The sequence below is a fragment of the Rhincodon typus genome, chromosome 17 (assembly GCF_021869965.1).
Source record: "Rhincodon typus isolate 14 chromosome 17, sRhiTyp1.1, whole genome shotgun sequence".
NCBI classification, from domain to species: domain Eukaryota; kingdom Metazoa; phylum Chordata; class Chondrichthyes; order Orectolobiformes; family Rhincodontidae; genus Rhincodon; species Rhincodon typus.
The window spans coordinates 22,662,719-22,678,083 of NC_063348.1; the positions used below are offsets into that span (position 1 = coordinate 22,662,719).

Consider the following 15,365-nt stretch of genomic DNA (forward strand, 5'->3'; position numbering starts at 1 on the left):
CCACTGCACTGTGGCAGGAATAATGTTTTATCCCAGTTCTTCTGGATTTGAAAACCCCTTTAATCACATGTTAAACAGATCTTTCATAGTCTTTTATTGGGAAGGTGGCCTGCTGACCTTGGTGTTTATGGCAGACTAGTGTGATGATGTTGGGTTCATGACATCATTTAATGCATCGTTCCAATGTAAAATTCAGCCCAGAAATGGCTTTAATCTGTTTCATGGACGCACTATTGAAAAAGAAAGTGTTTTAAAGAGATCTTTGACAGTGCAACATGCAGCCAAAACTGTGATCTCAAGAAGCATCTTAAAGGACAGTCCAGAAGGAGTGAAATTCCAAACATTAGATTATCAGTAGTTGAAAGTATGGCCATCTGTGAATGAACAATTAAAATTGAACACAAACAACAGGTTTCTACCATTGGAAGTTGAAAATCAGTGCTTGCATTTAGACTGAAGACTATTCATTTCTGATTTGATTTCAGTGTACAAATCTTTGTTTATATATGCTGTGCACATGCATCACATTCTAGCAGTCCAGTAGGTGAAATTATACAAAACTTGAAATGCACATTACACCCATCCAAACTGAATGGTGGCAGGAAACATCAAAACTAAACTATGGGTTGATTTCTTTCCCAAAGATCTGAGAAGCAAATACTTATGCCAGGAGACATCACCATCAATTGCAATGCACCATCTTTTCCTTCAATGATTAAACTATAGATAGAGAGGTACTAAAGTAGTTTGATTTCCCTACGTTATCCCATTCCCTTAATCACTTTTGCTCATTCAACACACATTACTAATAGTGCATTACGTACTTCAAAACAGGAAACTGATTTATCTTCTGGAAATAAATATGATAAGTACATGCAATGAGAACAATATGAATAAGCTTTTACTCAACAGCAAAGCTAACTGCGTACAAGCTAACATGTTTGATCTTTCATGTGTTCTGACTTTCCATTGAAACTGATGGAAGAATAGGGGTGTTACAATTGACCTCAGGGGGTGAGGAGGGACTTGACCAGGGTTCCTACTCATGAGTATCATCTGAGAATTTCTTTGTTAGAACATGTGGGCACTAGCTGAGCGGAGAGGATCAGGCTTGGTTCCAATGCCCACCATAATGAAATGGGCTGACAAACTGCTCACTGTCTCGGTTGACTGACAAAGAATAGTCACCTGAGCTACTGATTGCAGGGTTTCCACTGCTTCCAATCCAAACAGCAAGAGGCAGCACCAGCAGTAGAATGGGGAAACCTGCCAAAAAAGATCTGATCTGCAATGTTCCCAATAGTTATGCAGATCATATACAACCTATAAACACTTGCTACAGAGCTCAAGTGAACCAGCTGCGAACTTCTTCATACCAAGGCAAATGGATTACATTCACGTCAATGTTATTTTTCTTATAACAAATACCAGTGTAGTAACACTGCACTGAATTATTTAAATAGACGCCAAGGAATTCCTTTAATTGAAGTTGGCTTCCAAAGCACATTTGATTAAAAGTAAGGTAGTAGTGTTGAAAGATGAGGGATATTTAAGAATTAGAAAGCTGGAGAAATTCAGGCAACCTTGTATTTTATGCTGTGAGGCAACATGGATTCTCAGGGGTTTACATTATCTTGAACACTTACCATCTGGTTGCTGAGACATTTGCTGATCCCTACAATAATGGTTTCATTTGCCAGTGAAGCAATAATGTACGAAGCAGCTCCAGAAATGCCAAAGCCACTTCCGTCGAAAGTAATTATGTGTAGATTAGTGAGAATGGAACACCGACCTACAAAAATTAAAAAAGCTTATGCTGTTATTAAAACCTAGTTCCCAGTAAATTGAGCTTCAAAGGAGGATGATTGCTATTTAGGGAACGAACAAGTCTGTGAGAGTACTTTCACATCACAGTCAAATCATATAATGATGTTTTTACAATGACTTTAATCAGTACAAGCATAATTACAAAAATGTTAGCAAAACCTTTTTAAACTTCTACTTAATATCAACGATACACATTTTAAATAGCATAGGTAGGTCAGGAAAGATGGCAAATATTTTAAAAATGCAAAAACACATAACATACGCACAAATCTTCAAATCTCAACCACCGCAGCATCCAATAACACAAGCACTTTCTTCATTATTGAATAACAGTTTAATTGTTCTCTTGCGTGGTATTTAAAAAAAAAAGTTATTGTCATAAAGTAGCATCACTGCCACTTTTTATTTGTGAGGCAGGTTTTTACTCTGTTTTCAGGTGGCAGTGCAACAAAAATATTGTTGTAGGACTTGCTATCCCTGTTCTATTTCAGATCTGTCTGTTGTTGATGATTAGAGCCAAGACATTGATGCTTTAGTTGAGGATGTGTACAGAGTCTCAGACTTGCTGCTTTGGTTCCTCTGTGAGCCAGTGTGTTGTGCAGGTGTGGAAATGAACTAGTATATGATTTTTGAAAAGGCTTGTGAATTTTGAGAGTCAACTTCATAAAATGAGCATGATGAGAGCGAGAAGCAGCAATTTGTGAACAAGATGGGAAGATGGTGATATGCAAGAAAATGGGTCTGCTATAAAAGCAGTTAGCAGAAAACAACGTTTCACTTGTTCCCAGGATAAAATAAGAATACAGTTTGCGGCTGTTCAGAAATAGAGTTGGTGTGCTGTTCTATTGTAATTGAAGCCGTAGCACATGGAGTGGAGGAGGGAAACATTTGCAATGCTGAGGAGTAGGGATAAGCTGTGGCAATGTATCCCCTTAAGATAAAGAAAAAGCAATACATTATTCTCACCTTTACGGTTGTGGAATTTCGTTGCAGTGCAACTAAATTTTAGAGGAATGGCAAGAGATAACACAATTCAAAAACGGGTTATAATAATTGATAAGTTAAAAGACAGTTCTGAGTTAAGAAGGTGGAAGCTCACTTTAAATGGGCATCAGGCCAACTCCACACTCTATCCTCTGAAACAGTCAGTGGTGTAAAATTGTGTCTAGCCTTCCTATGATAAAATTAGCTCCAACCATCAAAATGGTGTGGGAGCCAGGGATCATCTGGTGGTTGTCCTTTGCAAGTCTGCTGACCTGATGAGCAACCCACAGGGTGATATGCCTTCTGTGCAGGAGTGAACATTCTGAGTCATTGCCAATAACCAGATATGATGAGACACCCGGACAGGAAATTGGGAAGTTTAAGCTCGAGTATCAGCTTGGAATTTTGGAACTATGCTTCTTTTCTTCACTGAGTTGTGGGAAAACCACCTCCATTTCAAATTTTATTTCATTATCTGTTATGAAAGGACATGGGGATATTTCTGTTCATTGAGCAATGTTTAACACAAGTTTAAATGTCAATCGTCAATTTAATGTTGAGTGGGAGGCCTGTTATAGACAGGTGTTCTTTACAAGACAATTATGACAGCCTCTGCATAGTTTCTGTTTATTTTACATCTTGCCAAGTAATTTGGTGGGTTTCCAAATAGACTTTCTATTTCAAAAGACATCAAGCAATTTAGAATTCAGGCTTTCATTACAATTCTGGATTTTAGTTGAGGGTATGATATAGAAAATTAGCAGGAAAATATGGTTGATCTTGTTATTTAATTGCTTTCTCCTTACAGTTCATAACACAAGGCAAATGGATTTTCCCAAACTTAAGCCTAAGTGAATGCATTTTTCAGCACATTTTAATGATTGCTTCATGAATATTTATCAAAGTCCCACAGCTGTAGTTAAGAAAGCTGCATAAAAGTTTTTTTTAAATCTACACTGCTGTAATATTATAAATATTTCATGTTCTGTGGAAACCTGTTTGCTGAGATCTCCACTGACTAAATAGCTTAAATGTAGATTACATCTGCCCTCTTAATAAGCAAGCCAATTAACTTACATAGTGCATAGATTAACTATATTACTCTTTCACGCGATGAATTTGATCTAACATATATTAAGCACATTGCCTCTATTTTCCCTTTTTCCTTCATTATTTACAATTCATGACATAACACATTTTGGGGTTAAAGAAATAATAATGGCAAATGAGTCAAGACTCTATTTTCTATTTATCAGGCTATTTGAGCCACTTGAATTATTATTCCCTTTCATTTACCATTCAGATATATTAGCATATACGTTATCTTGTCTATTTTACTTAATTTACTATTCTTAAATATACTTCAATAATAATTCAATTTTCTATATTTTATTTACATATGAAAGCTTTATCGCTCTGACTAAAGCGCTGAACTCAGCTCAGCTGTGTATAATGTTTAAAAAATTGCCTTAACAAAATACTCAAATTTCAGGAGTACATTCACCATTGAAATAATAACTATATTGAAATATATGTATTTTAGTCATATTTAAACAGTCCGCTTGTACTGCCATCTTCTTTCATTCTCTTTCACCCATTATTATTATTTGTCTAATTTGACATCACTTGTGAATTTTAACCTTTTTAAATGTAACTTGGATGTCCTCAAAGTTATATGTTTTCTTGAGCTTTACGAAATTCTCCATTTTGTAACTGGGGAAAGCATCCAAATAATTAGCTTCAAAGAACCTTTATTAAGACAATGAAGTGTTTGATTGTGGCTCAAGGAGTCATTCATGTCTGGACAGCATAAAATTGTGGCAACATGAAAGCTAATATCTAAAAACTATTTAACATGCAGTTGGGGCAATAATTGTCAAAAATGTTTGTTGCAATTTTCTTACAGAATTGTTGCAGGAGGAGAATATTATCCGTACAAAGTTATTTACAACAATGAGATCAGCCACAATAAAGCTTAATTGAAGGCAGATTATTTACAGATACACAAACGCCTCTATTACTTTTTATTAATAGCTTTCAATAACTGAACGCTCTAACTGCCTCCGATTGCATTAAGGCACCAGTACCTTTTTAAATAATCATCAAAAAATCCCTGTTAAAGGTAACGGTAAGAACAGATGCATTCACGTTGCAATCTGTCTTGATATCTTCCATCATGTCTGCCTAGCTGGTTTGCAATTAAAACATGTTTTTGGAAATATGTTTAAGCACCAACAGCAAAATAACGCGTATAACTTCACAAAAGCATATTCTCTTAGTGATGTGAAGTAAATAAATTACATAAATACCATTCACCTTTTGATCAAGACAGCTTAAATTTCAAGTAGTAAATGAAAATGGGTTATGTCTGCACCTATTTTGTTTTTGCAATTAATTTATCAGCTCAATTGGCGTAAAATAGTCGTGTAAAAGTTTGAAAAAAATTTTTTGCTTTTAAAATATGAGATTAAAGACTGCTCTTCATCTTCCTACCCTGGAGTTTAGGCTCACAAATGACCTGTTCTGCACTTTGTATCAGTATATTAAAACAAAACTTTATATTTAGCAAGTAAAATTATTTCCCACTTTATTAAATACATTGACACAGAATCAACAATTTATTCTGATCCACACTAACAATTCAAATGAAATGTTTTAATGTAACAATGGCTGAACATATTGTTCAAAATCTGAGAATACAATATTCTTCATTGACCAGTGTTACTGCCATTTGAGTGGTATTATATTATTTATTAACAAACTATTGAAAAAATGCTGATATTAACATTTATTCTTCAACAAGAATTTATACTTCAGTCGCAAAATATATCAGCTAATCTGAAATTTAACATTTTCAGGTAAAAGTATAAGGACTTGAGTAAAATAGCTTCCAAGGTCTTTCTGTTGCCCTATTAAGTTTGTTTTTAAATTAAACATGAGTATGCGACTGTGGCATCAATTTGCAGATGTAAATACTAAAGATGATTTACAGGAGGAGTTGAAATCAGTAATGTAAGTAAATTTGAAGTTGTGATTTGGCAAGTCTCTCTTCTGGTTTAGGTCTCACAATATTGACTTGGCTGTAATGTTACCGACTTTTTGAATAAAACTCCAGTGTTTCAGTAGGAGATAGCAAGATGCAGGGATCAGAGACAACACCATTTGGAGCTGGAGGAAGACAGCAGGTCAGGCAGCATCCGAGGAGCAGGAAAGTTGATGTTCCCGGTCGGGACCCTTCTTCAATAATTTCTGAAGAAGGGTCCCGACCTGAAATGTCAACTTTGCTGCTCCTCTTATGCTGCCTGACCTGTTGTGTTCCTCCAGCTCCATACTGTGTTGTCTCCAGTGTTTCAGTATATTCTCAATGATGCAATGTTGAAATAGATCCCATCCACTGAGTTCACGTGATGAACTTTTGTTGATGAACTGACTTTGTTAGCACTATATTCAGCGGAGTTCAGAGAATGAGCAGAAGTCTCATAGAAAGATATAACATTTTAACAGGGGTAGACAGGGTTAATGCAGGAAGGATATTCCCAATTACTGGAGAGTCCAGAACCGAGGTCACAGTCTAAAGATAAGGGTTAGACCACTTAGGACAGGGGCAAGGAGCAAGAGCATGATGAGCCAGTGGAATTCTCTGCCACAAGATAATGAAGGCCAAAACATCGAGTGTTTTAAAGAAGGAATTAGATGCAGTTCTTAGGGCTAAAGGGATCAAATGATGTGGGGAGAAAGCAGGAACAGGATACAGTTTGATGATCATATGGGAGAGCCAAATGGCCTAGTCCTGTTCCTATTTTCTATGTTTCCACAATCTATAGCTTTGCACCAACAAAATCAGTCTGAATAATTCTACATGAAACAATAACCATCTTAAGATTAAAGCACAAGAACAAAGCCAAATCTCTTACATGGACATTCCCACTGTGGGCAGCATTTGTCACCATTCACCTGCACAGCAAATCCGAGGAGCTCACAGCTAGGTGGAGTCACAATGTAGGGACAGTGATGTGATCTATTGATTTGCATTATTTGCCCTTCCACACATATTTGTTTGATGCATTCATCGAGATCCTGAGGAAATGGAATCTGTAAAGCATTTTAGAAGAGCAAGATTAATTTACATTGTGGTAAGGCTAAAATTATGAGGGGATATTAATGGCTGCCTCCGGTGGGTGGGTGGGCGGGCATATGTGTTTGAGGCAAGGGTGCACAAGATTAGCCCATCACCTTCCCACCAGCCCCAAACTATCCACCATAACACAGTGGGCAAATAAGGCAACAGTCAGCACACCTTTTAGGCCTAGTGAGGCCTTCAGCTCCAATTAAGTAGCCTCATTCCAACTGCACTGACAAATTACACTGGATGCTGGAAAGGCAGGTGAGAGTGAGCAGGCCATTTGTTTTCACCAAAGTTGACGATAGAGCAAGTACCTCCTTTGGGGGTATCCTGTGCCAATCAAACTCTAAGATTGTAACCCCCTCATCCCCACTTTGTGCATCACTATCTGGCTTCCAAAGTCTGCCTCACCCCTTCACCTTTTATACCCATGCCCTGGGTGCCTGATGCCAACAATCTCAACAAGAAAGCCTGATTTACTTGTCTTTAGGATCCTTTTTGGGGCTCCCTGAAGTGTCCAATACACTGTTCTGTGAATCTGATTGGCCAGCAACTCTTTGGGGGTGGGACCTCCTCCCATTGGGTGGAAATACAGCCTTTTGGTTGTCATGGCAACCCAGACAATAATATCGCTGTGGAGGAGCCTTTTCTAAGGCCAATTGGTTTGCAACTGACTTCTTTTGGAAGGAAACCAACTCACACTAACCCCTCTCATCACTTTATCATCTATTATACCAATGTGCAACAATGGTGAACAGCAACATGAACACTCTATTTGAACAATAATATGGCAGTTGTTTACATCAAAGCAACAAACTTCTTGTAACGTAAAAATTATATGCCACTTATCAGCCCAAGCTTGGATGTTGACCAGGTTATGCTACAAATGGGCCTGGGCTGATTCAATATTTGAAGAGTTTCAATTGTGCTTAACATTATGAAATCTTCAGTGAACTGCTCTACTTCTGACCGTAAGATGGTGGGAAGGTCATATAGTATATGGATTTTAGTTTGTAAAGCGTCTCAGACTGTTTCACAGAAATAATGTCAAACAAAATTTAACATCCAACAGATGTAAGAGGTAGGTTTTAGGGGATGACTTAAAGAAGGAAAGAGACTCGGAATTCCAGGGCTTAAGGCCCAGTCAGTCAAAGGGACAGAGACAAAAGGTAGACATGTGAAAATAGGAAATGTTGTAAGGCCAGTATGGGCAAAGCACAGAATGCTTAGAGGTTTTGAAGCCAAAGTCTTGAATTGGGTATGGGGTTGAGGTTGGTGGTGATGGTGGTGGTAGTGGAGGAGGAGAAAGTGGGAGGCCATGGCAAAACTTGAACACAAGGATTTAATTTTTTTTTCCATTTAGGTATTGCTAAACTGTAAGCCAATAAAGGTCATGGGGCAATGGTGACAATTAGGATACTGGCAGCAACACTTATAGAAGGTGAATGGGCTCTAGGGTCAGGTTTATAGAGTATGGTGAAGTGGAAGCCCCCAAAAGACTGGATTAGGACTGTCATGTTTGGAGGTGACAATGGCATGGAAATGGGTTTTGGCAGCAAATAGGTCATGTCAGGAGTGGAACAAGCATTAATATGGAGGTGAAAGTAGGCAGACGTAGTAATCAAGAGGACATTGTGTCCTCACATTCGTTGGAAATACGAAACATGGGAAGGGATCACAAGTGCAGAAATGAAACCAGGGATTATCTCTGCAATCCAGGAAACCTTTGACAAGCAGAGACTGCAATAAGTGAAGAGCTTGTTTTGCTTTGTCTCCAGAGCACAGTGCGTCAAACATATCCTTGTAGTCAACCCGGTAATTGCTGATAATTAATATTCTGTGTTCTTTTACTTACCACACATTGGCTGGTTGGTGGGATGGTCAAAGCTGTTGTGTAAGCACTTGCAGAGAACATGGTTGAGCCTGCTATAGACTCCGATGTATGAGGAACAATAATTGGAGATAAAGTGTCATTAGGTAAAGTATGTAATGTATACGGAACTGATTCTGTGGTAGTAGTACTTGAAGGTTGGGTTGTTGAAGAAGCGGCTTTGACTGAGATTTTTTTTTCAGTGGTAACAGTTCTATTTAAATAGGCAGATGCAGGTATTGTGGTACCTGTAAGCTGCTGAGGTGATACTGCTTTTCCTGTGACACCTATAGTTTCAATAGGAGTTGCTGTCGGAGTAAAAGCTTTTGTTGCCCTAGTAACTCCTTCTGATGTTGTAACAACTAATCCTGTAATAGATGTTTCATTTGCTGTAGCCACTGATGTTTCTGTTGTTAGTGGTGCTTTAGACAGATGGGCTGTGGGTCTAGTTACGACTGCTTTCATTGCTGCAGATATTGTCTTTTCAGCAGGACTGCGAACAGAAGTACCTGCAGCTGATGTTGTTAAAAGTGATGTAGCATATGTCGTTGCATTTTTTACATGTGAAATGGTTGTGGATGTGAGCTCTGAGACAGTTTTTGCTTGGGGCGTTTCTGAGGTTGCATTTGTTATAAACAATGTTGGTAAAACTGTAGTTGTCCCAAGTTGAGTTCCTGTGGGTGCAATGGTTGTTTTAGATGTTGAGATAGAAATGGGGGATACTCTTACAGAGGTTGGAACTATTGTAGTTGGAGATGTAGTTAATTGAACAGATGAAGTATCCACTGGAGCAGTGCTTTGATCAGCTGGGGAAGGACTGAAAGTGGGTTTGTGTGTAGTTGTTGGTTGTAGGGAAGTTGATTTACTTGTTATATGTGGTTCTGTTGTTGGACTGGAGGTCAATACCATGCTCTGTGGAGTTGAAACAGGTTTGAATATTTTCACAGTTGAACTAGTTTCCGATCCTTTTGTAGATAATGATTGAAATGAGTGACCAGAAAATGCTGTGCTTGTTTTAGTTGTAGATGGATATGTTACAGATGTTGATGCTTTGGCAGGTATTTCTGAGTACAATGTGGTAGACGATGTTAAAGAAACCTTAGCAGTGGATGTTGGGGTAGCTTGTTTGGAGGTTGTAAATAAAGTAGTTAAAGCTGGATAGGCCATGGATAGAATTGTTGTTGGTTGCGTTCTTGAACTCAGTGAGAATGTTGTGGTCCTCTCTGTTGAAAGGGGTTCAGTGGTAGTTCTTGTGATTGTTTCCTTTCTTTCTGTTATTGGAACTAATATTGGAGAAGATGTTGTAGATTTTTCAGGTGCTGGGTGCACTGTTGCTGCCGACGTTCTAAAGACTCCTGCAGTTGATGATTTGCTCTTTTCAGTTGACAAGGACAATGTTCCAGCAGAGAAGGGATACATTGTAGAGACTGGGTAACTAGAACTTGTGGTTTTTGTTGTTAACTTGGTGAAGGGAGGAAGCATAGTGGGTTGTATTTCTTTTGAAGTAGAATATGCTGTGGTCACTTTTGAAATTGGAAGTAGAAATGTTTTTTGTGTCATTGATTTTGTTTCTATTGAAGGAGATACTGCAGTTGTGGAAGAGGAAGTCTTCCCTGGTAGCTGTTCTGTTTTAGCAGAAATTGTCTTAACTGTAGTCATCCATTTTGTTCCAGTTTCAGATGCTGTTGACAATAATATTCCTGTAGTAGTAGGCTTTGTTTCAATTGATGTGGATAGGAAATGCAATTTTGCTGGTAATTCAGTTGTAGTTGTGGTTTTTTTTATTGTTGACCTTTCAGGCAAAGCTGTTGTCGTGGTGGTGATTCCTCTTGTTGAAGAAACTGGGAATGCATAAGTGGGTGATGTTGTACTTTTTGTGAAATTAGACACCGAGGTTTGTTCTGTAGCAGGTGGCATTCCAGAGGTTATCTTTTGCACAAAGGTGGTTGTTCCTATCAGTGATGGACTTGGAGAAGTGCTTGTAGTTGTCAATATTGGAACTTGTGACAGATGGGTCACTATAGGAGTTTCTACTGTTGGAGTGGAAGCAGTGGTCTTTGCAGTCCTCATTGCCATTAGAGAACCTGTATACTGGCTTAAGGTAGGTGTTGTCAATTTTTGGACTGAAACATTAAAGGCTGCAGGAGTGGATATTCCGGGTGATGCCAGTGAGCTTGTGGGTTTAGGCAGCCGAATATAAACTGCTGGTCTAATACCTAAGAAAGAAAGAGTAAGTATATATTAGCTCCTGACTACTACAATTTTAACATAGCTTAAGCAATGAGAAGTTAGATACATTTACTGTATATACGTTTGGAGTTTGCACTAATTTTCTACTATTCAACAAAGTGGTTCTTGCCTTAGAAATTCTAATTGTAATTTGACTCTTTTTTTTTTGTTTTCTAGTTTGGATGAAGTTTTGTTCTGCTGGAACTTAATCGGATATTAGGATATCCGATTGAATTTTAAAAGTGCAAGTTTGGGGATCCTAGAGTGGGCAGGAAACATCTATCCTGTGAGATTGGGCCAGGGAAGATCAAGACCCAGGGAAGATTGTGAGCAATGTGGAAAACATTGGCCTAAGCCTCATTCAACTCCTCATTGTATTGTATCTTCTGGTAGAACCATTAACTTGCAATTGAATTTTACCTTGCATACAATACATAAAATATATAAACCATTAAGTAAATGACCAAAAATACATAAATAAAAATGTTTGTTTTCACTACAGTATAGAATAAAACTAGAAACATATCATATCTTTGTTTTCCTAACGTAATTCCACTATTCAAAATAGTCATTTGGGGAAGTTATTGATGAATGAGTAAATGTATTTTTGATTTCCATTGACTAAATTACACTCGTTAAAATTTCTTCTACACGTGCAAGGTACTGCATGAAAAGTGGACTATAGCTTAAAATAGGTAAACAAAACATTACATCGTTGCATCTGTGCATGTGTGGATTCCATAGAAACATAGAAGATAGGAACAAGAGTGAGCCATTTGACCTGTTGAGCCTTCTCCGCCATTCATTATGAGCATGGCTGATCATCGAGCTCAATATCTTAATCCCATTCTCTCCACATATCCCTTGATCTCTTTAGCAACAAGAGCTATATACACCTTCTTCTTGAAAATACAATGTTTTAGCCTCAACTGCTTTCTCTGGTAGTGAATTCCACAGGCTCACTGATTTATCTGACTGGAGAAATTTCTCCTCATCTCAGTATTAAGAGGTTTACCCATAATCCTTAAACCATGACATCTGGATCTAGACTCCCCCACCATCGGGAACATCCTTCTTGCATCTAACCTGTCTAATCCTGTTAGAATTTTATAGGTTTCTAGGAGACACCCCCTTCACAGAGTGATTATTATGTGGAATGAACTGCCAGTGGAAGTGATGAACGCAGGTACAGTTACAACATTTAAAAGACATTTGAATAAGTTCATAAATAGGTAAAGTTTGGAGGGATATGGGCCAAACGCAGACAAGTGGGACTAGTTTAGTTTGGGAACATTGTTGGCGTAGACGAGTTGGACCAAAATATCTGTTTCCATGCTGTGTGACACTAAGACTCTATAATACAATCCTAATTGACTCAATCTTTCTTTATACATCAGTCCTTGCCATCCCAGGAATCAGTCTGGTAAACATTCACTGCATTTCCTCTCTAGCACAAGTACCCTTCCTCAGATAAGGAAACCAAAACTGCGCATGATATTCCAGTTGTGGCCGCACCAACAGCCTGTATAATTACAGCAGGACACCTTTGTTTTTGTACTCGAATCCTCTCGCTATGAAGATCAATATTAAGTTTGCCTTCTTTATTGCCTGCTGCATCTGTATGCTTACTTTCAGGGATGGAATTTGCACTGACAAATTTGTGCAGAGTCCTATCGGGCTCACATTCGAGATTCAGCATGCATTTATGCCAACAAATTCATCCTCAATACTACTCATTGTATTGAGAGCTCAACACACTTTCAGCTGATGAATTAGGCAGATATTTTAAATTCTGATTCAAGCACAGTTATATATATATATGCACAGGGACAGAACAACCTCAAAAATTATGTAAGTTCTGTTTAGTGAGCTCTAATTGGGTGTTACATATTTATAAACCCAAATTCAGGAGTTTTATATATCTTGCTCAGTGACTATTATCCAAAAGACAGTCTAGATAAGGAATGTCTGCAAACTCTTTATTTGAGAGAAATATAAAGCCTAGCCCATTTTGCCCTTGTATGTACACTTCCAGTAGCTGCTAATTGATACTGATCAGATCAGATTGTTAGATAAATTCACCTATACAACACCGAAAGTCCCAAATGTTAACTGTTGCACATTCTGCTGAAACTGACTGGCATCATCTGTTTAAACAGAAATCAGGAGTTAACCCTCAAACTTTAAAGTCTGCATAGCCTTGTATCTTAAAAAAAAATTCATTCCTTGTTTTCTTTATTATGTTGAAGTATCCAAACATACAATGAACTTGATTCTTTTATAAACAAGTTGTTCATTTAATAGCACTGTCAGATATGTTAACTAATACACAACAATAGCTATGGGTATCACCCAATTACATTTAATGTCGTATCTGTGTGCTTGTACCTTGTTTCAAGCACTCCATATCGGCATTAAGTACTTGAATCTCAAAAACAGATTGGTTGAGAGCGGATTAAATCTGTCCCACTATTAAATCCCAAACCAAAATACCTCAGTTCCACTTCACATGTATCATATACTTACATCTTTTGTATAAGATTTCTGATTTAAAGAGTGAGGGAGTTCTATGTTGCATACCTAAATATTTGCTTTAGAAAGCAGATTAAGTTTGCCCAGGGTCACTTCACATGGGGCTATCATAGTTTCAGTCAGGTGTCTTTCATTCAATCTTTTCAATCAAGGCTTGATTTCACTCCAAGTTGCAGACTAACTTATAAACACATATAGAAACGGAAAAACAGGACAAAGATTTGTGGGAAGACAACCAATTCAACTCTAGATTTCTGCAGGAGTGTGCCTGAAAATGTAAAACTTATCTGTTCTCATTGACTGACCATCTTGTGTAATTCCACCATTCTCTTATATTTTGTTTCAGCTTTCTAATATCTACATTACTTTGTATTTTGTCAGGAATTTTTTTTTGGCACATTTCAACCTCCGTTATGTGCAGGAAAACAAAGATAAAATAGCCACTTACAATCCTCTGGATACACGCATCTCTGTGTATCTTCATCAAACACCATATTGAGCGGACAGTGAGGTACACAACCTTCCACACTTAAGAAAACAAAATTGGATTATTCAGTACTCTTTAAGTATTAGGTATTTACAATATACTCAAACACAAATTATTTAGAAATATTGAGCAGAACAGGGGCCTGAAGCATACACCTAAGGGAGACCATTTATCTGGGCTCACAGTCCAAAACACTCAGTAATCACTGTGTCCTGTCCTTTAACCAACATTTTATCAAAATGCTTTAAATGGCTGTACAGATCATTCATAAAGTGGCATGATCCTTTTGAAATTTAGATTCAAGCTCGGCCTTCTATTTCTGAAAATCTGACTTGCCTTGCTCATTGCTACAGAACACTGTTGTAAAATCTCCAAATTATCATCAGTTGGGACCCCAAAATCTGTTTCATTTTTGATGCAAGTTACCTTCTTTCCCTAATCTCTACCATGTAGCAGGGACAGCAGATACAAGGGAACACCATCACCATGTTGCCCTCCAAGTCACACACCATCCTGACCTGGAACTATATTGTCATCTTTCATTGTCACTGGGTCAACATCCTCTTCCACAGCACTGTGGGTATACCTACATCACCTGGGCTATAGCAGTTAAGGGCAGCAGCTTATCGTCACATTCTTACCAGAAATTCAGGATGGGATATAAATTATTGCCTTGCTAGCAAGCTCCCATCTCATGAACAATGTATATCTTTAAAAAGATTTTGTTCTATCCTCCAAGGAAATGAAAAAAAAATCAAACCTTTGTTTCCTGAACATTCCCTGATCCTAATGCTCATAGGATAAAAAGAGAAGGTTGCAACACAAATATGAAATTATCTGAGTGTCAGGAAACAAGGCGTACTGGTTAATGAAGATAACACTGTGTGGAGCTGGAGGAGCACAGCAGGCCAGGCAGCATCGGAGAAGTAGGAAAATTGACATTTCGGGTCAGGACGCTTCTTCAGAAAATTTTCCGAACACACTGTGTTAACTCAAGCTCCAGCATCGGCAGCTCTTACTATCTCTGTACTGGTTAATGAATATTTTTTTCAGATTGGAGGAAGGCTATGAGTCAAGTTTTCAAATAGTTGGCTCTTGGGTCCTTTTTGTAACAAATATTAATGACATAGACATTGGGGCACAATTCAATTTCAAAATCTGCAGAAAATACAAACCTTGGAAGCAATATACTGTGGCAAGAATAGTGCAGAACATCAAGAGGACACAGACAGGTCGGCAGAATAGATGGATTACTGGCAGATGGAATTCAATATAGAGAAGTGTGAAATGGTTCATTTTGGAAAATTGCAGAT

The 15,365-nt window shown here is 37.9% G+C and overlaps 1 protein-coding gene across 1 annotated transcript in view; it reads right to left on the bottom strand.

The window, feature by feature from the left end:
• otog (otogelin) overlaps positions 1–15,365 on the bottom strand; it is a 220,029-nt gene that overhangs the window by 39,221 nt on the left and 165,443 nt on the right. The window contains exons 33-36 of the mRNA XM_048607318.1: positions 14,014–14,093; positions 8,790–11,020; positions 6,726–6,903; positions 1,647–1,792 (exon numbers count right to left, since the gene is read on the bottom strand). Of these exons, the coding sequence (XP_048463275.1) occupies positions 1,647–1,792; positions 6,726–6,903; positions 8,790–11,020; positions 14,014–14,093 (2,635 nt within the window). The remainder of the gene's footprint in view (positions 1–1,646; positions 1,793–6,725; positions 6,904–8,789; positions 11,021–14,013; positions 14,094–15,365) is intronic.